This window comes from Lampetra fluviatilis, chromosome 70, assembly GCF_964198595.1.
Source record: "Lampetra fluviatilis chromosome 70, kcLamFluv1.1, whole genome shotgun sequence".
Taxonomy (NCBI): Eukaryota; Metazoa; Chordata; class Hyperoartia; order Petromyzontiformes; family Petromyzontidae; genus Lampetra; species Lampetra fluviatilis.
Window position 1 is genome coordinate 324,649 of NC_136344.1, and position 25,190 is coordinate 349,838.

Consider the following 25,190-nt stretch of genomic DNA (forward strand, 5'->3'; position numbering starts at 1 on the left):
CACAAAAGACAAAGATCCCCCTATAGCCTTAACAGACTGTAGGGGCAAGTGCTGTTAGCGAGCACCTGTGAAGGCCGGAACGGCACACGAGGGGGTGGGTGGCCAGCACCACGCCCGGCCGCCTTTGTCTCCCCAGTGGCGATGTTTACACACCGCACCAGGTACTCATTTGAGGCTGAGTCGACCTAGGGGAGGCCCGGGACCGGTTCAGATAATCGTCACTGGTGGTGTTTGCCGTGAGCGGGAATCGAACCCGTGTCGCCAGGTTCATAGCGCAGCGTAGCGCTAACCACTACACCCACCACTCCCCACACACACTGTGTGTGTGTAGTACACACACTGTGTGTGTGTAGTGTATAATGTATCACTGTGTGTGTGTAGTGTATAATGTATCACTGTGTGTGTGTAGTGTATAATGTATCACTGTGTGTGTGTAGTGTATAATGTATCACTGTGTGTGTGTAGTGTATAGTGTATCACTGTGTGTAGTGTATAGTGTATCACTGTGTGTGTGTAGTGTATAGTGTATCACTGTGTGTGTGTAGTGTATAGTGTATCACTGTGTGTGTAGTGTATAGTGTATCACTGTGTGTGTGTAGTGTATAGTGTATCACTGTGTGTGTGTAGTGTATAGTGTATCACTGTGTGTGTAGTGTATAGTGTATCACTGTGTGTGTGTAGTGTATAGTGTATCACTGTGTGTGTAGTGTATAGTGTATCACTGTGTGTGTGTAGTGTATAGTGTATCACTGTGTGTGTAGTGTATAGTGTATCACTGTGTGTGTGTAGTGTATAATGTATCACTGTGTGTGTGTAGTGTATAGTGTATCACTGTGTGTGTGTAGTGTATAGTGTATCACTGTGTGTGTGTAGTGTATAGTGTATCACTGTGTGTGTGTAGTGTATAATGTATCACTGTGTGTGTGTGTAGTGTATAGTGTATCACTGTGTGTGTGTAGTGTATAATGTATCACTGTGTGTGTGTAGTGTATAGTGTATCACTGTGTGTGTGTAGTGTATAGTGTATCACTGTGTGTGTGTAGTGTATAGTGTATCACTGTGTGTGTGTAGTGTATAGTGTATCACTGTGTGTGTGTAGTGTATAGTGTATCACTGTGTGTGTGTAGTGTATAGTGTATCACTGTGTGTGTGTAGTGTATAGTGTATCACTGTGTGTGTGTAGTGTATAGTGTATCACTGTGTGTGTGTAGTGTATAGTGTATCACTGTGTGTGTGTAGTGTATAGTGTATCACTGTGTGTGTGTAGTGTATAGTGTATCACTGTGTGTGTGTAGTGTATAGTGTATCACTGTGTGTGTGTAGTGTATAGTGTATCACTGTGTGTGTGTAGTGTATAGTGTATCACTGTGTGTGTGTAGTGTATAGTGTATCACTGTGTGTGTGTAGTGTATAATGTATCACTGTGTGTGTGTAGTGTATAATGTATCACTGTGTGTGTAGTGTATAGTGTATCACTGTGTGTGTGTAGTGTATAATGTATCACTGTGTGTGTAGTGTATAATGTATCACTGTGTGTGTGTAGTGTATAGTGTATCACTGTGTGTGTGTAGTGTATAGTGTATCACTGTGTGTGTAGTGTATAGTGTATCACTGTGTGTGTGTAGTGTATAGTGTATCACTGTGTGTGTGTAGTGTATAGTGTATCACTGTGTGTGTGTAGTGTATAGTGTATCACTGTGTGTGTGTAGTGTATAGTGTATCACTGTGTGTGTAGTGTATAGTGTATCACTGTGTGTGTGTAGTGTATAGTGTATCACTGTGTGTGTGTAGTGTATAGTGTATCACTGTGTGTGTAGTGTATAGTGTATCACTGTGTGTGTGTAGTGTATAGTGTATCACTGTGTGTGTAGTGTATAGTGTATCACTGTGTGTGTGTAGTGTATAGTGTATCACTGTGTGTGTGTAGTGTATAGTGTATCACTGTGTGTGTGTAGTGTATAGTGTATCACTGTGTGTGTGTAGTGTATAATGTATCACTGTGTGTGTGTAGTGTATAATGTATCACTGTGTGTGTGTAGTGTATAGTGTATCACTGTGTGTGTGTAGTGTATAATGTATCACTGTGTGTGTGTAGTGTATAATGTATCACTGTGTGTGTGTAGTGTATAATGTATCACTGTGTGTGTGTAGTGTATAATGTATCACTGTGTGTGTGTAGTGTATAGTGTATCACTGTGTGTGTGTAGTGTATAGTGTATCACTGTGTGTGTGTAGTGTATAATGTATCACTGTGTGTGTGTAGTGTATAATGTATCACTGTGTGTGTGTAGTGTATAGTGTATCACTGTGTGTGTGTAGTGTATAGTGTATCACTGTGTGTGTGTAGTGTATAATGTATCACTGTGTGTGTGTGTAGTGTATAGTGTATCACTGTGTGTGTGTAGTGTATAATGTATCACTGTGTGTGTGTAGTGTATAGTGTATCACTGTGTGTGTGTAGTGTATAATGGTATCACTGTGTGTGTGTAGTGTATAGTGTATCACTGTGTGTGTGTAGTGTATAGTGTATCACTGTGTGTGTGTAGTGTATAATGTATCACTGTGTGTGTGGTAGTGTATATGTATCACTGTGTGTGTGTAGTGTATAGTGTATCACTGTGTGTGTAGTGTATAGTGTATCACTGTGTGTGTAGTGTATAATGTATCACTGTGTGTGTGTAGTGTATAGTGTATCACTGTGTGTGTAGTGTATAGTGTATCACTGTGTGTGTAGTGTATAGTGTATCACTGTGTGTGTGTAGTGTATAGTGTATCACTGTGTGTGTGTAGTGTATAGTGTATCACTGTGTGTGTGTAGTGTATAATGTATCACTGTGTGTGTGTAGTGTATAGTGTATCACTGTGTGTGTGTAGTGTATAATGTATCACTGGTGTGTGTAGTGTATAGTGTATCACTGTGTGTGTAGTGTATAGTGTATCACTGTCTGTGTGTAGTGTATAGTGTATCACTGTGTGTGTAGTGTATAGTGTATCACTGTGTGTGTGTAGTGTATAATGTATCACTGTGTGTGTGTAGTGTATAATGTATCACTGTGTGTGTAGTGTATAGTGTATCACTGTGTGTGTGTAGTGTATAGTGTATCACTGTGTGTGTGTAGTGTATAGTGTATCACTGTGTGTGTGTAGTGTATAATGTATCACTGTGTGTGTGTAGTGTATAATGTATCACTGTGTGTGTGTAGTGTATAGTGTATCACTGTGTGTGTGTAGTGTATAATGTATCACTGTGTGTGTGTAGTGTATAATGTATCACTGTGTGTGTGTAGTGTATAGTGTATCACTGTGTGTGTAGTGTATAGTGTATCACTGTGTGTGTGTAGTGTATAATGTATCACTGTGTGTGTGTAGTGTATAGTGTATCACTGTGTGTGTGTAGTGTATAATGTATCACTGTGTGTGTGTAGTGTATAGTGTATCACTGTGTGTGTGTAGTGTATAATGTATCACTGTGTGTGTGTAGTGTATAGTGTATCACTGTGTGTGTAGTGTATAGTGTATCACTGTGTGTGTGTAGTGTATAATGTATCACTGTGTGTGTGTAGTGTATAATGTATCACTGTGTGTGTGTAGTGTATATGTATCACTGTGTGTGTAGTGTATAGTGTATCACTGTGTGTGTAGTGTATAATGTATCACTGTGTGTGTAGTGTATAGTGTATCACTGTGTGTGTGTAGTGTATAGTGTATCACTGTGTGTGTGTAGTGTATAGTGTATCACTGTGTGTGTGTAGTGTATAGTGTATCACTGTGTGTGTGTAGTGTATAGTGTATCACTGTGTGTGTGTAGTGTATAATGTATCACTGTGTGTGTGTAGTGTATAGTGTATCACTGTGTGTGTGTAGTGTATAGTGTATCACTGTGTGTTGTAGTGTATAGTGTATCACTGTGTGTGTGTAGTGTATAGTGTATCACTGTGTGTGTGTAGTGTATAGTGTATCACTGTGTGTGTGTAGTGTATAGTGTATCACTGTGTGTGTGTAGTGTATAATGTATCACTGTGTGTGTGTAGTGTATAGTGTATCACTGTGTGTGTGTAGTGTATAGTGTATCACTGTGTGTGTGTAGTGTATAGTGTATCACTGTGTGTGTGTAGTGTATAGTGTATCACTGTGTGTGTGTAGTGTATAATGTATCACTGTGTGTGTGTAGTGTATAGTGTATCACTGTGTGTGTAGTGTATAATGTATCACTGTGTGTGTAGTGTATAGTGTATCACTGTGTGTGTGTAGTGTATAGTGTATCACTGTGTGTGTGTAGTGTATAATGTATCACTGTGTGTGTGTAGTGTATAATGTATCACTGTGTGTGTGTAGTGTATAGTGTATCACTGTGTGTGTAGTGTATAGTGTATCACTGTGTGTGTGTAGTGTATAGTGTATCACTGTGTGTGTGTAGTGTATAGTGTATCACTGTGTGTGTGTAGTGTATAGTGTATCACTGTGTGTGTGTAGTGTATAGTGTATCACTGTGTGTGTGTAGTGTATAATGTATCACTGTGTGTGTGTAGTGTATAGTGTATCACTGTGTGTGTGTAGTGTATAGTGTATCACTGTGTGTGTGTAGTGTATAGTGTATCACTGTGTGTGTGTAGTGTATAGTGTATCACTGTGTGTGTGTAGTGTATAGTGTATCACTGTGTGTGTGTAGTGTATAGTGTATCACTGTGTGTGTGTAGTGTATAGTGTATCACTGTGTGTGTGTAGTGTATAGTGTATCACTGTGTGTGTGTAGTGTATAGTGTATCACTGTGTGTGTGTAGTGTATAATGTATCACTGTGTGTGTGTAGTGTATAGTGTATCACTGTGTGTGTGTAGTGTATAGTGTATCACTGTGTGTGTGTAGTGTATAGTGTATCACTGTGTGTGTGTAGTGTATAATGTATCACTGTGTGTGTAGTGTATAATGTATCACTGTGTGTGTGTAGTGTATAATGTATCACTGTGTGTGTAGTGTATAGTGTATCACTGTGTGTGTGTAGTGTATAGTGTATCACTGTGTGTGTGTAGTGTATAGTGTATCACTGTGTGTGTGTAGTGTATAGTGTATCACTGTGTGTGTGTAGTGTATAGTGTATCACTGTGTGTGTAGTGTATAGTGTATCACTGTGTGTGTGTAGTGTATAGTGTATCACTGTGTGTGTGTAGTGTATAATGTATCACTGTGTGTGTGTAGTGTATAGTGTATCACTGTGTGTGTGTAGTGTATAGTGTATCACTGTGTGTGTAGTGTATAGTGTATCACTGTGTGTGTGTAGTGTATAATGTATCACTGTGTGTGTGTAGTGTATAGTGTATCACTGTGTGTGTGTAGTGTATAGTGTATCACTGTGTGTGTGTAGTGTATAGTGTATCACTGTGTGTGTGTAGTGTATAATGTATCACTGTGTGTGTGTAGTGTATAGTGTATCACTGTGTGTGTGTAGTGTATAATGTATCACTGTGTGTGTAGTGTATAGTGTATCACTGTGTGTGTGTAGTGTATAGTGTATCACTGTGTGTGTGTAGTGTATAGTGTATCACTGTGTGTGTGTAGTGTATAATGTATCACTGTGTGTGTAGTGTATAATGTATCACTGTGTGTGTGTAGTGTATAGTGTATCACTGTGTGTGTGTAGTGTATAATGTATCACTGTGTGTGTAGTGTATAGTGTATCACTGTGTGTGTAGTGTATAGTGTATCACTGTGTGTGTAGTGTATAGTGTATCACTGTGTGTGTGTAGTGTATAGTGTATCACTGTGTGTGTGTAGTGTATAATGTATCACTGTGTGTGTGTAGTGTATAGTGTATCACTGTGTGTGTGTAGTGTATAGTGTATCACTGTGTGTGTAGTGTATAGTGTATCACTGTGTGTGTAGTGTATAGTGTATCACTGTGTGTGTAGTGTATAGTGTATCACTGTGTGTGTGTAGTGTATAGTGTATCACTGTGTGTGTGTAGTGTATAGTGTATCACTGTGTGTGTAGTGTATAATGTATCACTGTGTGTGTGTAGTGTATAGTGTATCACTGTGTGTGTGTAGTGTATAGTGTATCACTGTGTGTGTGTAGTGTATAGTGTATCACTGTGTGTGTGTAGTGTATAGTGTATCACTGTGTGTGTGTAGTGTATAGTGTATCACTGTGTGTGTGTGTAGTGTATAGTGTATCACTGTGTGTGTGTAGTGTATAGTGTATCACTGTGTGTGTAGTGTATAATGTATCACTGTGTGTGTGTAGTGTATAGTGTATCACTGTGTGTGTGTAGTGTATAGTGTATCCCTGTGTGTGTGTAGTGTATAGTGTATCACTGTGTGTGTAGTGTATAATGTATCACTGTGTGTGTAGTGTATAATGTATCACTGTGTGTGTGTAGTGTATAGTGTATCACTGTGTGTGTAGTGTATAATGTATCACTGTGTGTGTAGTGTATAGTGTATAACTGTGTGTGTAGTGTATAGTGTATCACTGTGTGTGTGTAGTGTATAGTGTATCACTGTGTGTGTGTAGTGTATAATGTATCACTGTGTGTGTGTAGTGTATAGTGTATCACTGTGTGTGTGTAGTGTATAGTGTATCACTGTGTGTGTGTAGTGTATAGTGTATCACTGTGTGTGTGTAGTGTATAGTGTATCACTGTGTGTGTGTAGTGTATAGTGTATCACTGTGTGTGTAGTGTATAGTGTATCACTGTGTGTGTGTAGTGTATAATGTATCACTGTGTGTGTAGTGTATAGTGTATCACTGTGTGTGTGTAGTGTATAGTGTATCACTGTGTGTGTGTAGTGTATAGTGTATCACTGTGTGTGTAGTGTATAATGTATCACTGTGTGTGTGTAGTGTATAATGTATCACTGTGTGTGTGTAGTGTATAGTGTATCACTGTGTGTGTGTAGTGTATAGTGTATCACTGTGTGTGTGTAGTGTATAGTGTATCACTGTGTGTGTGTAGTGTATAGTGTATCACTGTGTGTGTGTAGTGTATAGTGTATCACTGTGTGTGTGTAGTGTATAGTGTATCACTGTGTGTGTGTAGTGTATAGTGTATCACTGTGTGTGTGTAGTGTATAGTGTATCACTGTGTGTGTGTAGTGTATAGTGTATCACTGTGTGTGTGTAGTGTATAATGTATCACTGTGTGTGTAGTGTATAGTGTATCACTGTGTGTGTGTAGTGTATAGTGTATCACTGTGTGTGTGTAGTGTATAGTGTATCACTGTGTGTGTAGTGTATAGTGTATCACTGTGTGTGTAGTGTATAATGTATCACTGTGTGTGTGTAGTGTATAGTGTATCACTGTGTGTGTAGTGTATAATGTATCACTGTGTGTGTGTAGTGTATAGTGTATCACTGTGTGTGTGTAGTGTATAGTGTATCACTGTGTGTGTGTAGTGTATAGTGTATCACTGTGTGTGTAGTGTATAATGTATCACTGTGTGTGTGTAGTGTATAGTGTATCACTGTGTGTGTGTAGTGTATAGTGTATCACTGTGTGTGTAGTGTATAATGTATCACTGTGTGTGTAGTGTATAGTGTATCACTGTGTGTGTGTAGTGTATAGTGTATCACTGTGTGTGTGTAGTGTATAGTGTATCACTGTGTGTGTGTAGTGTATAGTGTATCACTGTGTGTGTGTAGTGTATAGTGTATCACTGTGTGTGTGTAGTGTATAGTGTATCACTGTGTGTGTGTAGTGTATAGTGTATCACTGTGTGTGTAGTGTATAATGTATCACTGTGTGTGTGTAGTGTATAGTGTATCACTGTGTGTGTGTAGTGTATAATGTATCACTGTGTGTGTGTAGTGTATAGTGTATCACTGTGTGTGTAGTGTATAATGTATCACTGTGTGTGTGTAGTGTATAGTGTATCACTGTGTGTGTAGTGTATAGTGTATCACTGTGTGTGTGTAGTGTATAGTGTATCACTGTGTGTGTGTAGTGTATAGTGTATCACTGTGTGTGTGTAGTGTATAGTGTATCACTGTGTGTAGTGTATAGTGTATCACTGTGTGTGTGTAGTGTATAGTGTATCACTGTGTGTGTAGTGTATAGTGTATCACTGTGTGTGTAGTGTATAGTGTATCACTGTGTGTGTAGTGTATAGTGTATCACTGTGTGTGTGTAGTGTATAGTGTATCACTGTGTGTGTGTAGTGTATAGTGTATCACTGTGTGTGTGTAGTGTATAATGTATCACTGTGTGTGTGTAGTGTATAGTGTATCACTGTGTGTGTGTAGTGTATAGTGTATCACTGTGTGTGTGTAGTGTATAGTGTATCACTGTGTGTGTGTAGTGTATAGTGTATCACTGTGTGTGTGTAGTGTATAGTGTATCACTGTGTGTGTGTAGTGTATAGTGTATCACTGTGTGTGTGTAGTGTATAGTGTATCACTGTGTGTGTGTGGTGTACAATGTAGTCGAAGTTGCTGGAACAGGATGACCTGGTGCACCTAGAGCGCGTGCTGGAAGATCTGGACCGGGTCCTGGATCAGGTGGAGACGGAACTGGAGCAGCGCAGCCAGGAGAGCCCAGGTGAGAGCGTGGTGAGTGGGTGGTGAGATGGTGAGTGGGTGAGAGTGTGGGTGAGAGTGTGGGTGAGAGAGTGGGTGAGATGGTGAGAGAGTGGGTGAGAGAGTGGGTGAGAGCGTGTTGAGAGGGTGGTGAGATGGTGAGTGGGTGAGAGAGTGGGTGAGAGCGTGGTGAGAGGGTGGTGAGATGGTGAGTGGGTGAGAGTGTGGATGAGAGAGTGAGTGGATGAGATGGTGAGTGGGTGAGAGAGTGAGTGAGATGGTGGTGAGATGGTGAGTGGGTGAGAGAGTGGGTGAGAGGGTGGTGAGAGCGTGGTGAGTGGGTGGTGAGAGAGTGGGTGAGAGTGTGGGTGAGAGAGTGGGTGAGAGGGTGGTGAGAGGGTGGGTGAGAGGGTGGTGAGATGGTGAGTGGGTGAGAGTGTGGATGAGAGAGTGAGTGGATGAGATGGTGAGTGGGTGAGAGAGTGAGTGAGATGGTGGTGAGATGGTGAGTGGGTGAGAGAGTGGGTGAGAGGGTGGTGAGAGAGTGAGTGGGTGAGAGAGTGGGTGAGAGGGTGGTGAGAGAGTGGGTGAGAGGGTGGTGAGATGGTGAGTGGGTGAGGGAGTGGGTGAAGTGGTGAGTGGGTGAGAGAGTGGGTGAGAGAGGGTGGTGAGATGGTGAGTGGGTGAGAGCGTGGTGAGAGGGTGGTGAGAGAGTGGTGAGAGGGTGGTGAGATGGTGAGTGGGTGAGAGCGTGGTGAGAGGGTGGTGAGATGGTGAGTGGGTGAGATGGTGAGTGGGTGAGAGAGTGGGTGAGATGGTGAGTGGGTGAGAGCGTGGTGAGAGGGTGGTGAGATGGTGAGTGGGTGAGAGTGTGGATGAGAGGGTGGTGAGAGAGTGAGTGGGTGAGAGAGTGGGTGAGAGGGTGGTGAGATGGTGAGTGGGTGAGAGTGTGGATGAGAGAGTGAGTGGATGAGATGGTGAGTGGGTGAGAGAGTGAGTGAGATGGTGGTGAGATGGTGAGTGGGTGAGAGAGTGGGTGAGAGGGTGGTGAGAGCGTGGTGAGTGGGTGGTGAGATGGTGAGTGGGTGAGAGAGTGGGTGAGAGGGTGGTGAGATGGTGAGTGGGTGAGAGAGTGGGTGAGAGGGTGGTGAGAGAGTGAGTGGGTGAGAGAGTGGGTGAGAGGGTGGTGAGAGCGTGGTGAGTGGGTGGTGAGATGGTGAGAGAGTGGGTGAGAGTGTGAGTGGATGAGATGGTGAGTGGGTGAGAGAGTGGGTGAGAGGGTGGTGAGATGGTGAGTGGGTGAGAGAGTGGGTGAGAGGGTGGTGAGAGAGTGAGTGGGTGAGAGAGTGGGTGAGAGGGTGGATGAGAGAGTGAGTGGGTGAGATGGTGAGTGGGTGAGAGAGGGTGGTGAGATGGTGAGAGGGTGGGTGGGTGAGAGAGTGGGTGGGTGAGATGGTGGGTGGGTGAGATGGTGAGTGGGTGAGAGAGGGTGGTGAGATGGTGAGAGGGTGGGTGGGTGAGAGAGTGGGTGGGTGAGATGGTGGGTGGGTGAGATGGTGAGTGGGTGAGAGAGGGTGGTGAGAGGGTGGGTGGGTGAGAGAGTGGGTGGGTGAGATGGTGGGTGGGTGAGATGGTGAGTGGGTGAGAGAGGGTGGTGAGATGGTGAGAGGGTGGGTGGGTGAGAGAGTGGGTGGGTGAGATGGTGGGTGGGTGAGATGGTGAGTGGGTGAGAGAGGGTGGTGAGATGGTGAGAGGGTGGGTGGGTGAGAGAGTGGGTGGGTGAGATGGTGGGTGGGTGAGATGGTGAGTGGGTGAGAGAGGGTGGTGAGAGGGTGGGTGGGTGAGAGAGTGGGTGGGTGAGATGGTGGGTGGGTGAGATGGTGAGTGGGTGAGAGAGGGTGGTGAGATGGTGAGAGGGTGGGTGGGTGAGAGAGTGGGTGGGTGAGATGGTGGGTGGGTGAGATGGTGAGTGGGTGAGAGAGGGTGGTGAGATGGTGAGAGGGTGGGTGGGTGAGAGAGTGGGTGGGTGAGATGGTGGGTGGGTGAGATGGTGAGTGGGTGAGAGAGGGTGGTGAGAGGGTGGGTGGGTGAGAGAGTGGGTGGGTGAGATGGTGGGTGGGTGAGATGGTGAGTGGGTGAGAGAGGGTGGTGAGAGGGTGAGAGGGTGGGTGAGATGGTGAGTGGGTGAGAGAGTGGGTGAGAGGGTGGTGAGATGGTGAGTGGGTGAGAGTGTGGATGAGAGAGTGAGTGGGTGAGATGGTGAGTGGGTGAGAGAGGGTGGTGAGATGGTGAGAGGGTGGGTGGGTGAGAGAGTGGGTGGGTGAGATGGTGGGTGGGTGAGATGGTGAGTGGGTGAGAGAGGGTGGTGAGATGGTGAGAGGGTGGGTGGGTGAGAGAGTGGGTGGGTGAGATGGTGGGTGGGTGAGATGGTGAGTGGGTGAGAGAGGGTGGTGAGAGGGTGGGTGGGTGAGAGAGTGGGTGGGTGAGATGGTGGGTGGGTGAGATGGTGAGTGGGTGAGAGAGGGTGGTGAGATGGTGAGAGGGTGGGTGGGTGAGAGAGTGGGTGGGTGAGATGGTGGGTGGGTGAGATGGTGAGTGGGTGAGAGAGGGTGGTGAGATGGTGAGAGGGTGGGTGGGTGAGAGAGTGGGTGGGTGAGATGGTGGGTGGGTGAGATGGTGAGTGGGTGAGAGAGGGTGGTGAGAGGGTGGGTGGGTGAGAGAGTGGGTGGGTGAGATGGTGGGTGGGTGAGATGGTGAGTGGGTGAGAGAGGGTGGTGAGATGGTGAGAGGGTGGGTGGGTGAGAGAGTGGGTGGGTGAGATGGTGGGTGGGTGAGATGGTGAGTGGGTGAGAGAGGGTGGTGAGATGGTGAGAGGGTGGGTGGGTGAGAGAGTGGGTGGGTGAGATGGTGGGTGGGTGAGATGGTGAGTGGGTGAGAGAGGGTGGTGAGAGGGTGGGTGGGTGAGAGAGTGGGTGGGTGAGATGGTGGGTGGGTGAGATGGTGAGTGGGTGAGAGAGGGTGGTGAGAGGGTGGGTGGGTGAGAGAGTGGGTGGGTGAGATGGTGGGTGGGTGAGATGGTGGGTGGGTGAGATGGTGGGTGGGTGAGATGGTGGGTGGGTGAGATGGTGGGTGGGTGAGATGGTGGGTGGGTGAGATGGTGGGTGGGTGAGATGGTGGGTGGGTGAGATGGTGGGTGGGTGAGATGGTGGGTGGGTGAGATGGTGGGTGGGTGAGATGGTGGGTGGGTGAGATGGTGGGTGGGTGAGATGGTGGGTGGGTGAGATGGTGGGTGGGTGAGATGGTGGGTGGGTGAGATGGTGGGTGGGTGAGATGGTGGGTGGGTGAGATGGTGGGTGGGTGAGATGGTGGGTGGGTGAGATGGTGGGTGGGTGAGATGGTGGGTGGGTGAGATGGTGGGTGGGTGAGATGGTGGGTGGGTGAGATGGTGGGTGGGTGAGATGGTGGGTGGGTGAGATGGTGGGTGGGTGAGATGGTGGGTGGGTGAGATGGTGGGTGGGTGAGATGGTGGGTGGGTGAGATGGTGGGTGGGTGAGATGGTGGGTGGGTGAGATGGTGGGTGGGTGAGATGGTGGGTGGGTGAGATGGTGGGTGGGTGAGAGAGTGCACCCCTCCCCCCACCCACTCGCCCCTCCCCCTCGCCCCTTCCCCCTTCCCTCGCCCGTCCCCCCGCCCACTCGCCCCCCCCGCCCCTCCTCCTACTCAATCGCCCCTCCCACCACTCACTCGCCCCTCCCCCTACTCACTCGCTCCTCCCCCTACTCACCCCCCCCCCTCAGACACTGATGCTGGTGACGAACCGTGGTGGCTTTGCGGCCCTGCCTACAGCCTGGCGGACGCCTGCCTGCTCGCCACCCTCCACCGCCTCTCCTTCCTGGGCCTCTCGCGGCGCCGCTGGGGCCCCGCGGCTCAGCGTAGGCCGAGGCTCGCGGCCTACTACGAGCGCTCGGCGCGTCGAGAGGCTTTCGCGCGAGTGCTGAGGCCCGCAGACAACGTGCTCCGCTCGGCGCTGCTGCCTGCGGCCTTGAAGGCCGCACGGCGCCACGGGCCTCGCCTGATTCTCCGCGGGGCCGCGGCGCTCATCGCCGGCGCGGCGGCCGCGGCGTTGGCGGTGCTCGTAGCGCGAGTCGCCAGGCGCAGGCTGGGTGCGGGGTGGTGAGGGGTGGTGAGGTGGGGGGTGAGGTGGTGGGGGGGTGGGGGGGGGTGGTGAGGTGGTGGGGGGGGTGGTGGTGAGGGGTGGTGAGGTGGTGGTGAGGAGTGGGGTGAGGGGTGGTGAGGTGGGGTGGTGAGGTGGTGGTGAGGGGTGGGGTGGTGAGGGGTGGTGAGGTGGTGGTGAGGGGTGGGGTGGGGGGGGGTGGTGAGGTGGTGGGGGGGTGGTGAGGGGGGTGGTGGTGAGGGGTGGTGAGGTGGTGGTGAGGGGTGGGGTGGTGAGGGGTGGTGAGGAGTGGGGTGAGGGGTGGTGTGGGGTGGTGAGGGGTGGTGAGGTGGGGGTGGTGAGGGGTGGGGGGGGGTGGTGAGGGGGGGTGGTGAGGTGTGGTGAGGTGAGGTGGGGGGGGGGTGAGATGGGGGTGGTGAGGTGGGGGGGGGGGTGGTGAGGTGGTGGTGAGGGGTGGTGAGGTGGGGGTGGTGAGGGGTGGGGGGAGGGTGGTGAGGGGTGGGGTGAGGGGTGGTGTGGGGTGGTGAGGGGTGGTGAGGTGGGGGTGGTGAGGGGTGGGGGGAGGGTGGTGAGGGGTGGGGGGGGGTGGTGAGGTGGTGAGGGGGGGGGGGGGTGGTGAGGGGTGGTGAGGTGGGGGTGAGGTGGGGGTGGTGAGGTGGGGGGGTGGGGGGGGTGGTGAGTGGGGTGGTGGTGAGGGGGGGTGGTGAGGTGTGGTGAGGGGTGGTGAGGTGGCGGGGGGGTGAGATGGGGGTGGTGAGGTGGTGGTGAGGGGTGGGGTGGTGAGGAGTGGGGTGAGGGGTGGTGTGGGGTGGTGAGGGGTGGTGAGGTGGGGGTGGTGAGGGGTGGGGGGGGGGTGGTGAGGGGTGGTGAGGTGGTGAGGGGTGGGGTGGTGAGATGGGGGTGGTGAGGGGTGGTGAGGTGGGGGTGAGGGGGGGGGTGAGGGGTGGTGAGGTGGGGGGGGGTGAGGGGTGGTGAGGTTAGGTGGGGATGGTGAGGTGAGGTGGGGGTGGTGAGGGGGGGGTGAGGTGGGGGGGGGGGGTGGTGAGGTGGGGGGGGGGTGGTGAGGTGGGGGTGGTGAGGGGGGGGGTGAGGTGGGGGGGGGGGGGGGTGGGGTGGTGAGGTGGGGGTGGTGAGGTGGGGGTGGTGGGGATGGTGAGGTGGGGGGTGGTGAGGTGGGGTGGGGGTGGTGAGGTGGGGGGGGGGTGGTGAGGTGGGGGTGGTGAGGTGGGGGTGGTGAGGTGAGGTGGGGGTGGTGAGGTGGGGGTGGTGAGGTGGGGGGGGGGGGTGAGGTGGGGGTGGTGAGGTGGGGGGGGGTGAGGTGGTGTGGGGTGGTGGGGGTGGTGAGGTGAGGTGGTGAGGTTAGGCGGGGGTATTGGGTTGTGGGGGTGGTGAGGGGTGGGGGGTGGTGAGGTTAAGTGAGGGTGGTGAGGTTAATTGAGGCTAGGTGAGGGTGCTGAGGTTAGGTGAGGGGGTGGTGAGGGTGGTGAGGAGGTGTAAGGTGAAGCGTGAGGGTGGTGAGGTTAGGTGGGGGTGATGGTGGTGAATGGTGAGGGTGGTGAGGATAAGTGGGGGTGAGAGTGGTGAGGCTAAGTGAGGGTGGTGAGGTGAAGGGTGAGGTGGGATGAGGGTGCTGAGGTTAGGTGAGGGTGCTGAGGTTAGGTGAGGTTGGTGGGGGTGAGGGTGGTGAGGTGGGTGAAATGGTGGGGTGAGTGAGTGTCTCTCAGGGGGTTCACGATGGCCGTGTCGGAGACACTGAGAGGCTGGGTTCAAGCCCTGGGTCTGGGTGTCTCTCTCAGGGGGTTTCAAGTCTCCTGTCCGACATTGGCATCGCTTGCAGAGCGTGTCCCCTGCCGAGCGATATCACGTGCGTGCACCTAGCCTGGTACGGCTGCGCCGTGATGGCGTCACCCCGCCGCTGTGCCACGAACCGGGCAAGGGAGCCGAGTTCAATTCCTGCTCAGCGCCACCACCACCACTGCCGCCACCATCACCACCACCACCACCGCAGCCACCTATCACCACCACCACAGCCACCACCACTGCCACCACCACCGCCGCCACCACCAACGCCGCCACCACCGCCACCACCGCGGCCATCACTGCCACCACCGCCATCACCACCACCTATCACCACCACCACCATCACCACCACCATCACCACCGCCGCCACCGCCATCACCGCCACCATCACCGTAACCACCGCCACCTATCACCACCATCGCCACCACCACCACAGCCACCACCGCCGCCGCCATCACCACCATCACCGCCACCACCACCACCACCTCCGGTGATCGCAATTAGGTCGACTCAGCCGTGCAATGAGTACCTGTCCTGCAGCGTGTATCGCACACACACAGGAGCATCGGGGGAGACAAAGACGGCCGGGGCTGGTGCTGACCCCCCACCCCGCCGTTGTTTCACACCGGCCTTCGTATCGGTCCTTTGTGTCCTTGCGTTGAAGGCTATACACATGGTGGGGGGAGGGGATTTATCAGTGTCTTCGTGGAAACGTGTGTGTGTGTTATGTGTGCAATATGGGGGTCACGCAACCACTCGCCCAGCCAACCACTCACCCACCCACTCAACCACTCGCTCAGATACTCAACCACTCTCTCACCCACTCACTCAACCACTCATCCACTGACTCTCTCACCCATTCAACCACTCGCTCAGATACTCACCCACTCACTCAACCACTCGCTCAGATACTCAACCACTCTCTCACCCACTCGCTCAGATACTCAACCACTCGCTCACCCACTCAACCACTCGCTCAGATACTCAACCACTCTCTCACCCACTCACTCAACCACTCATCCACTGACTCTCTCACCCATTCAACCACTCGCTCAGATACTCAACCACTCGCTCAACCACTGACTCATCCACTGACTCATATACTTAGCCTTCCACTTAACCACCCACTCATCCACTCACCCACCCACTCAACCACTGACTCAACCACTGACTCAACCACTGACTCAACCACTGACTCAACCACTGACTCAACCACTGACTCATCCACTGACTCATCCACTCACTCAACCACTCACCCACTCTCTCAACCACTCAACCACTCGCTCAGATACTCATCCACCCACTCAACCACTCACTCAACCACTGACTCGTATACTTAACCTTCCATTCAACCATTCATCCACCCACTCATCCACTCACCCACCCACTCAACCACTGACTCAACCACTGACTCAACCACTGACTCAACCACTGACTCAACCACTGACTCATCCACTCACTCAACCACTCACTCAACCACTCACCCACTCTCTCAACCACTCAACCACTCGCTCAGATACTCATCCACCCACTCAACCACTGACTCAACCACTGACTCGTATACTTAACCTTCCATTCAACCATTCATCTACCCACTCATCCACTCAACCACTCACTCATCCACTGACTCATCCACTTACCCTTCTCACTTAACCACTACCCACTCACCCATCCACTGACTCTCATCCACTCACTCTCACCCACTCACTCAACCACTCATCCACTCACCCACCCTCCCATCCACTGACTCACTCATCCACTCACCCACTCATCCACTTACCCTTCCACTCACTCCCTCAACCACTCTCCCACTCACCCAATCACTCTCACCAACTCACCCATCCACTATCCCACTCACCCACTCTCTTCCATCCACTCACTCTCCCACTCACCCAGCCATTCACCCACTCACTCACCCAGCCACTCACCCACTCACTCTTCCATCCACTTACCCACTCACCCAGCCACTCACTCTCCCACTCACCCACTTACCCAGCCACTCACCCACCCACTCACCCAGCCACTCACCCACTCACCCAGCCACTCACCCACTCACCCAGCCACTCACCCACTCACCCAGCCACTCACCCACTCACCCACTCACCCAGCCACTCACCCAGCCACTCACCCACTCACCCAGCCACTCACCCACTCATCCAGCCACTCACCCAGCCACTCACTCACCCAGCCACTCACTCTTCCACTCACCCAGCCACTCACCCAGCCACTCACCCAGCCACTCACCCACTCATCCAGCCACTCACCCAGCCACTCACCCACTCACCCAGCCACTCACCCAGCCACTCACCCACTCACCCAGCCACTCACCCACTCATCCAGCCACTCACTCTTCCACTCACCCAGCCACTCACCCAGCCACTCACCCAGCCACTCACCCACTCATCCAGCCACTCACTCAGCCACTCACCCACTCACCCAGCCACTCACCCTCGTGGCTAACTCGCTGTGATGTCCGTGCGGGGTGGAATCTCTGCTGCGTCGTCGTGACCAGGTGGGCCAGGGGTCCCACTCTACCCCGCTCGGGGTTCAATAAAGGACCACGCGTCTGTGATGAAAAGACTGTCCCCGTGTCCCTGTGTGTCTCCAAGTCCCCGAGTCTCTGTGTGTGTCTGTGTGTGTCTCTGTGTGTGTCTGTGTCTCTGTGTTTCTCTGTGTGTCTGTGTGTGTGTCTGTGTCCCTGTGTGTGTTTGTGTGTCTGTGTCTCTGTGTCCACGCGTCCCCGAGTCTCCGCGTCTCTGTGTGTCTCTGTGTGTCTCTGTGTCTCTGTGTCTCTGTGTGTCTGTGTGTGTCTGTGTCCCCGTGTCTCTTGTGTCCCCGCGTCTCTGTCTCTGTGTGTCTGTGTGTCTCTGTGTGTCTATGTGTGTCTGTGTCCCCGTGTCTCTTGTGTTCCCGCGTCTCTGTGTCTCTGTGTGTCTGTGTCCCCGTGTCTCTTGTGTCCCCGCGTCTCTGTGTCTCTTGTGTGCGTCTCTGTGTCTCAGTGTCTCTGTGTGTGTCTGTGTCCTCGTGTCTCTGTGTCTCCTCGTCCCCGAGTCTCCGCGTCTCTGTGTTTCTGTGTCTGTGTCTCTGTGTATGTCTGTGTTTCTGTGTGTCTGTGTCTCTGTGTGTGTCTGTGTCTCTGTGTGTGTCTGTGTCTCTGTGTGTGTCTGTGTCCCTGTATGTGTCTGTGTCTCTGTGTGTGTCTGTGTCCCTGTATGTGTCTGTGTCTCTGTGTGTGTCTGTGTCCCTGTCTGTGTCTCTGTGTGTGTCTGTGTCCCCGTGTCTCTTGTGTCCCCGTGTCTCTTGTGTCCCCGTGTCTCTTGTGTTCCCGCGTCTCTGTGTCTCAGTGTGTCTGTGTGTGTCAGTGTCTCTGTGTGTGTGTCTCTCCGTGTCCCTGTGTGTGTCTTCATGTCCTCGTGTCTCCGTGTCCCCGAGTCTCTGTGTCTCAGTGTCTCTGTGATGGTGGTGAAGGTGGTGATGAAGATTGATGATGAGTGGTGGTGGTGATGATGAAGATGGTGGTGATGATGAAGATGGTGATGATGATGATGAAGATGGTGGTGATGATGAAGATTGTGATGGTGGTGGGGGTAATGAATGTGGTGGTGATGATGGTGATGATGATGATGGTGATGAAGATGGTGGTGATGATGAAGATTAATGGTGGTGATAATGAAGATGGCGCTGATTGTCGATCTTCATTTGCACCGCACGTGTGATGGCTGACACCCACCACCACCACCACCTCTCCTCCAACCTCCTCCAGCCGGTCCCGTGCCGATCACGTGATGGTCCTCCCCGCACGAGGGACGTGGCTGGTGGCTGGCTCACCACCACCCAGAGTTAGTCATGCGCACACTCACTCCCCACGTACACCACCACCACCAGCACCACCACTCATGCCGAGGTGGCTGGTGACTGGCTCACCACCACCCAGAGTTAGTCCTGCGCACACTCACTCCCCACGTACACCACCACCACCACCAGCACCACTCATGCCGAGGTGGCTGGCGGCTGACTCACCACCACCCAGAGTTAGTCATGCGCACACTCACTCCCCACGAACACCACCAGCACCAGCACCACTCATGCCGAGGTGGCTGGTGGCTGGCTCACCACCACCCAGAGTTAGTCATGCGCACACTCACTCCCCACGAACACCACCAGCACCAGCACCACTCATGCCGAGGTGGCTGGTGGCTGGCTCACCACCACCCAGAGTTAGTCATGCGCACACTCACTCCCCACGAACACCACCACCACCAGCACCACTCGTGCCGAGGTGGCTGGTGACTGGCTCACCACCACCCAGAGTTAGTCCTGCGCACACTCACTCCCCACGTACACCACCACCACCACCACCACTCATGCCGAGGTGGCTGGTGGCTGACTCACCACCACCCCGAGTTAGTCATGCGCACTCACTCCCCACGTACACCACCAGCACCACCACCACCACTCATGCCGAGGTGGCTGGTGGCTGACTCACCACCACCCCGAGTTAGTCATGCGCACTCACTCCCCACGTACACCACCACCACCACCAGCACCACTCATGCCGAGGTGGCTGGTGGCTGGCTCACCACCACCCAGAGTTAGTCCTGCGCACACTCACTCCCCACGTACACCACCACCAGCACCACTCATGCCGAGGTGGCTGGCGGCTGACTCACCACCACCCAGAGTTAGTCATGCGCACACTCACTCCCCACGTACACCACCAGCACCACTCATGCCGAGGTGGCTGGCGGCTGACTCACCACCACCCAGAGTTAGTCCTGCGCACACTCACTCCCCACGTACACCACCACCACCACCAGCACCACTCATGCCGAGGTGGCTGGTGGCTGGCTCACCACCACCCAGAGTTAGCCCTGCGCACACTCACTCCCCACGTACACCACCACCACCAGCACCACTCATGCCGAGGTGGCTGGTGGCTGGCTCACCACCACCCAGAGTTAGCCCTGCGCACACTCACTCCCCACGTACACCACCACCACCACCACCACTCATGCCGAGGTGGCTGGTGGCTGGCTCACCACCACCCAGAGTTAGTCATGCGCACACTCACTCCCCACGTACACCACCACCACCACCAGCACCACTCATGCCGAGGTGGCTGGTGGCTGGCTCACCACCACCCAGAGTTAGTCATGCGCACACTCACTCCCCACGTACACCACCACCACCACCAGCACCACTCATGCCGAGGTGGCTGGTGGCTGGCTCACCACCACCCAGAGTTAGTCCTGCGCTCACTCCCCACGTACACCACCACCACCACCACTCATGCCTGAGGTGGCTGGTGGCTGGCTCACCACCACCCCGAGTTAGTCCTGCGCACACTCACTCCCCACGTACACCACCACCACCAGCACCACTCATGCCGAGGTGGCTGGTGGCTGGCTCACCACCACCCAGAGTTAGTCCTGCGCACACTCACTCCCCACGTACACCACCACCACCAGCACCACTCATGCCGAGGTGGCTGGCGGCTGACTCACCACCACCCAGAGTTAGTCCTGCACACTCACTCACTCCCCACGTACACCACCACCACCACCACTCATGCCGAGGTGGCTGCGTGCTTAGCGGAGGTCGCAAACGGGTTTTGATTCTTTACCCGTACCTGTACCCGGCCGCACCAGGGTCGCAAACGGGTACCCGTACCCGGCCGTACCCGTACCCTACACGTACCCTACCCGCACCCGCACCCTACCCGCACCCTACCCGTACCCGTACCCTACCCGCACCCTACCCGTACCTTACCCGCACCCTACCCGTACCCTACCCATACCCTACCCGCACCCTACCCGCACCCTACCCGCACCCTACCCGCACCCTACCCGCACCCTACCCGCACCCTACCCGCACCCTACCCGCACCCTACCCGTACCCTACCCGTACCCGTACCCTACCCGCACCCTACCCGTACCCTACACGTACCCTACCCGCACCCGTACCCTACCCATACCCTACCTGCACCCGTACCCTACCCGCACCCTACCCGTACCCTACCCGTACCCTACCCACACCCGTACCCGCACCCGCACCCTACCCGTACCTTACCCGCACCCTACCCGTACCCGTACCCTACCCATACCCGCACCCGTACCCTACCCGTACCCTACCCGCACCCTACCCGCACCCTACCCGTACCCTACCCGTACCCTACCCACACCCGTACCCGCACCCGCACCCTACCCGTACCTTACCCGCACCCTACCCGTACCCGTACCCTACCCATACCCGCACCCGTACCCTACCCGTACCCTACCCGCACCCTACCCGCACCCTACCCGTACCCTACCCGTACCCTACCCGCACCCTACCCGTACCCGTACCCTACACGTACCCTACCCGCACCCTACCCATACCCTACCTGCACCCGTACCCAACACGCACCCTACCCGTACCCGTACCCTACCCGTACCCTACCCGCACCCGTACCCTACCCACACCCGTACCCTACCCGTACCCTACCCGTACCCTACCCGCACCCGTACCTGTACCCTACCTGCACCCGTACCCTACCCGTACGCTACCCGTACCCGGCCGGGTACGGGTAGGGTACGGGTGTATCGGGTACCCGATTGCGACCTCTGGGATGAAGCCACGTTGCAGGCATGGCGGGTGGGTTGATTCTAGGAACTTGAATCGTGAGAAGAGACAAGACGTTGGGAAATGAGTGACAATCACGGTGACTCACCGGTGACTCACGGCCTACCCGTAAACATGACTCCTTGTAAAAAAAGGTGTCAGTTTTGTTGCCAGATAGAAGAGTTAAAAAAACAATTATCATATTTTTACTGGCAAATGAGGTTCCAATGGGTTTTGATTCCTTACCCGTACCCGTACCCGGCCGCACCAGGGTCGCAAACGGGTACCCGTACCCTGCCCTAGGTGCGTGACGTCATTTATGGACGGCCCCTTACCTGATGAATTTTTTTGTTATACTTAAGAGATGTGTATTTTACAAACGCGTTTTTTTTTTGTCGTTAATGCCGAGAGGCGCTCGGGAGGACCCGTAGCGTGCAGCGGTCGCGGCGGACGGCTGCCGGGAACCACGTGGGTTGAGGTGAGTTCAACAACAACATCAACAACATCAACAACATCAACAACAACAACAACAAGAACATCAACAACATCAACAACAAGAACATCAACAACATCAACAACATCAACAACAACAAGAACATCAACAACATCAACAACATCAACAACAACAAGAACATCAACAACATCAACAACAACAAGAACATCAACAACATCAACAACAACAACACAGAGACCATCATCAACAACATCACCAACATCATCACCATCACAGACACCATCAACATCACCATCAACAACATCACCATCATCAACAACATCACCAACGTCACAGAAAGACACACAGAGAGAGACACACAGAGACAGACACAGAGAGAGAGACACACACAGAGAGAGAGACACACAGAGAGACACACAGAGAGACACAGACAGAGAGACACACAGAGACAGACACACAGAGAGAGAGACACACAGAGAGACACAGACAGAGAGACACACAGAGACAGACACACAGAGAGAGAGACACAGAGAGACACACACACAGAGAGAGACAGAGAGAGAGACACACAGAGAGACACACAGAGAGAGACACACACAGAGACAGACACATGGAGAGAGAGAGACACACAGAGACAGACACATGGAGAGAGAGAGACACACAGAGAGAGACACACACAGAGACAGACACATGGAGAGAGAGAGACACACAGAGACACACATGGAGAGAGAGAGACACAGAGAGAGACACACACAGAGACAGACACATGGAGAGAGAGACACACAGAGAGACACACAGAGAGAGACACACACAGAGACAGACACATGGAGAGAGAGAGACACACAGAGACAGACACATGGAGAGAGAGAGACACACAGAGAGAGACACACACAGAGAGACACACACAGAGACAGACACATGGAGAGAGAGACACACACAGAGAGAGAGACAGAGAGACACAGAGAGAGACACACACACACAGAGAGAGACACACAGAGAGACACACACAGAGAGAGACACACACAGGGAGACACGGAGAGAGACAGAAAGACACTCAGCCTAGGGGCACCCCCAGGGGAAGCTGTCTCTGTGTCTACCAGTAGCTGTGTGGTGACTGCTGCTGCTGCTGTTGTGTGTAGCCTAGGGGCACCCCCAGGGGAAGCTGTCTCTGTGTCTACCAGTAGCTGTGTGGTGACTGCTGCTGCTGCTGTTGTGTGTAGCCTAGGGGCACCCCCAGGGGAAGCTGTCTCTGTGTCTACCAGTAGCTGTGTGGTGACTGCTGCTGCTGCTGTTGTCTGTCGCCTAGGGGCACCCCCAGGGGAAGCTGTCTCTGTGTCTACCAGTAGCTGGGTGGTGACTGCTGCTGCTGTTGTCTGTAGCCTAAGGGCACCCCCAGGGGAAGCTGTCTCTGTGTCTACCAGTAGCTGGGTGGTGACTGCTGCTGCTGCTGTCTGTCGCCTAGGGGCACCCCCAGGGGAAGCTGTCTCTGTGTCTACCAGTAGCTGGGTGGTGACTGCTGCTGCTGTTGTCTGTAGCCTAAGGGCACCCCCAGGGGAAGCTGTCTCTGTGTCTACCAGTAGCTGGGTGGTGACTGCTGCTGCTGTCTGTAGCCTAGGGGCACCCCCAGGGGAAGCTGTCTCTGTGTCTACCAGTAGCTGGGTGGTGACTGCTGCTGCTGCTGCTGTCTGTCGCCTAGGGGCACCCCCAGGGGGAAGCTGTCTCTGTGTCTACCAGTAGCTGGGTGGTGACTGCTGCTGCTGCTGTCTGTCGCCTAGGGGCACCCCCAGGGGAAGCTGTCTCTGTGTCTACCAGTAGCTGGGTGGTGACTGCTGCTGCTGTCTGTTGCCTAGGGGCACCCCCAGGGGAAGCTGTCTCTGTGTCTACCAGTAGCTGTGTGGTGACTGCTGCTGCTGCTGTCTGTAGCCTAGGGGCACCCCCAGGGGAAGCTGTTTCTGTGTCTACCAGTAGCTGGGTGGTGACTGCTGCTGCTGCTGTCTGTAGCCTAGGGGCACCCCCAGGGGAAGCTGTCTCTGTGTCTACCAGTAGCTGGGTGGTGACTGCTGCTGTTGTTGTCTGTCGCCTAGGGGCACCCCCCAGGGGAAGCTGTCTCTGTGTCTACCAGTATCTGGGTGGTGACTGCTGCTGCTGCTGTCTGTAGCCTAGGGGCACCCCCAGGGGAAGCTGTCTCTGTGTCTACCAGTAGCTGGGTGGTGACTGCTGCTGTTGTTGTCTGTCGCCTAGGGGCACCCCCCAGGGGAAGCTGTCTCTGTGTCTACCAGTAGCTGTGTGGTGACTGCTGCTGCTGCTGCTGTTGTCTGTAGCCTAGGGGCACCCCCAGGGGCAGCTGTCTCTGTGTCTACCAGTAGCTGTGTGGTGACTGCTGCTGCTGCTGTCTGTAGCCTAGGGGCACCCCCAGGGGCAGCTGTCTCTGTGTCTACCAGTAGCTGTGTGGTGACTGCTGCTGCTGCTGCTGTCTGTAGCCTAGGGGCACCCCCAGGGGCAGCTGTCTCTGTGTCTACCAGTAGCTGGGTGGTGACTGCTGCTGCTGCTGTCTGTCGCCTAGGGGCACCCCCAGGGGAAGCTGTCTCTGTGTCTACCAGTAGCTGTGTGGTGACTGCTGCTGCTGCTGCTGTCTGTAGCCTAGGGGCACCCCCAGGGGAAGCTGTCTCTGTGTCTACCAGTAGCTGTGTGGTGACTGCTGCTGCTGCTGTCTGTCGCCTAGGGGCACCCCCAGGGGAAGCTGTCTCTGTGTCTACCAGTAGCTGTGTGGTGACTGCTGCTGCTGCTGCTGTCTGTAGCCTAGGGGCACCCCCAGGGGAAGCTGTCTCTGTGTCTACCAGTAGCTGGGTGGTGACTGCTGCTGCTGTCTGTAGCCTAGGGGCACCCCCAGGGGAAGCTGTCTCTGTGTCTACCAGTAGCTGTGTGGTGACTGCTGCTGCTGTCTGTCGCCTAGGGGCACCCCCAGGAGAAGCTGTCTCTGTGTCCGTGTGTCCCACAGCGGTCGCTGGGATGGCGGCGCTCGGGTCCCGGGCGACTCTCCGCCTCCTGCAAAGGTGGACAACAACAACAACAGCAACAACAGCAGCAGCAGCAGCAACCTCCACCACCTTCTCCACCACGTCCACCCTCTCCGCGGAGTGGTGGCGCCGCGATGGTGCCGGCTCTGGCTCTGGCTCCGCCCACCCCCGCCTCTGGCTCCGCCCACTCCGGCTCTGGCCCCGCCCACACACCGGCTCCGCCCCACTCCGGCTCCGCCCACGCCGGCTCTGGCCCCGCCCACTCCGGCTCCGCCCACGCCGGCTCTGGCTCCGCCCACTCCGGCTCCGGCTCCGCCCACACTGTCTCTGGCCCCGCCCACCCCGCCTCTGGCTCCGCCCACGCCGGCTCTGGCCCCGCCCACACCGGCTCTGGCTACGCCCACTCCGGCTCTGGCTACGCCCACACCGGCTCCGGCTCCGCCCACACCGGCTCCGCCCACTCCGGCTCCGCCCACACCGTCTCTGGCTCCGCCCACACCGGCTCCGCCCACTCCGGCTATGGCTCCGCCCACACCGGCTATGGCTCCGCCCACACCGGCTATGGCTCCGCCCACGACACCGTCTCTGGCTCCTCCCACCCCGCCCAGGAGGGGGAGGAGCTAGCGCTGCAGCTG

The 25,190-nt window shown here is 53.7% G+C and overlaps 1 protein-coding gene across 2 annotated transcripts in view; it reads left to right on the forward strand.

Moving 5' to 3' along the window:
* Positions 1-12,687, forward strand: part of LOC144952864 (ganglioside-induced differentiation-associated protein 1-like) — a 24,227-nt gene extending 11,540 nt beyond the window's left edge. The window contains exons 5-6 of one of the 2 annotated variants that reach the window (XM_078883334.1): positions 8,418-8,532; positions 12,308-12,687. In XM_078883334.1, the coding sequence (XP_078739460.1) occupies positions 8,418-8,532; positions 12,308-12,687 (495 nt within the window). The remainder of the gene's footprint in view (positions 1-8,417; positions 8,533-12,307) is intronic. The other variant, XM_078883335.1, reaches the window with a different exon arrangement.
* The last annotated feature ends 12,503 nt before the right edge of the window (positions 12,688-25,190 follow it).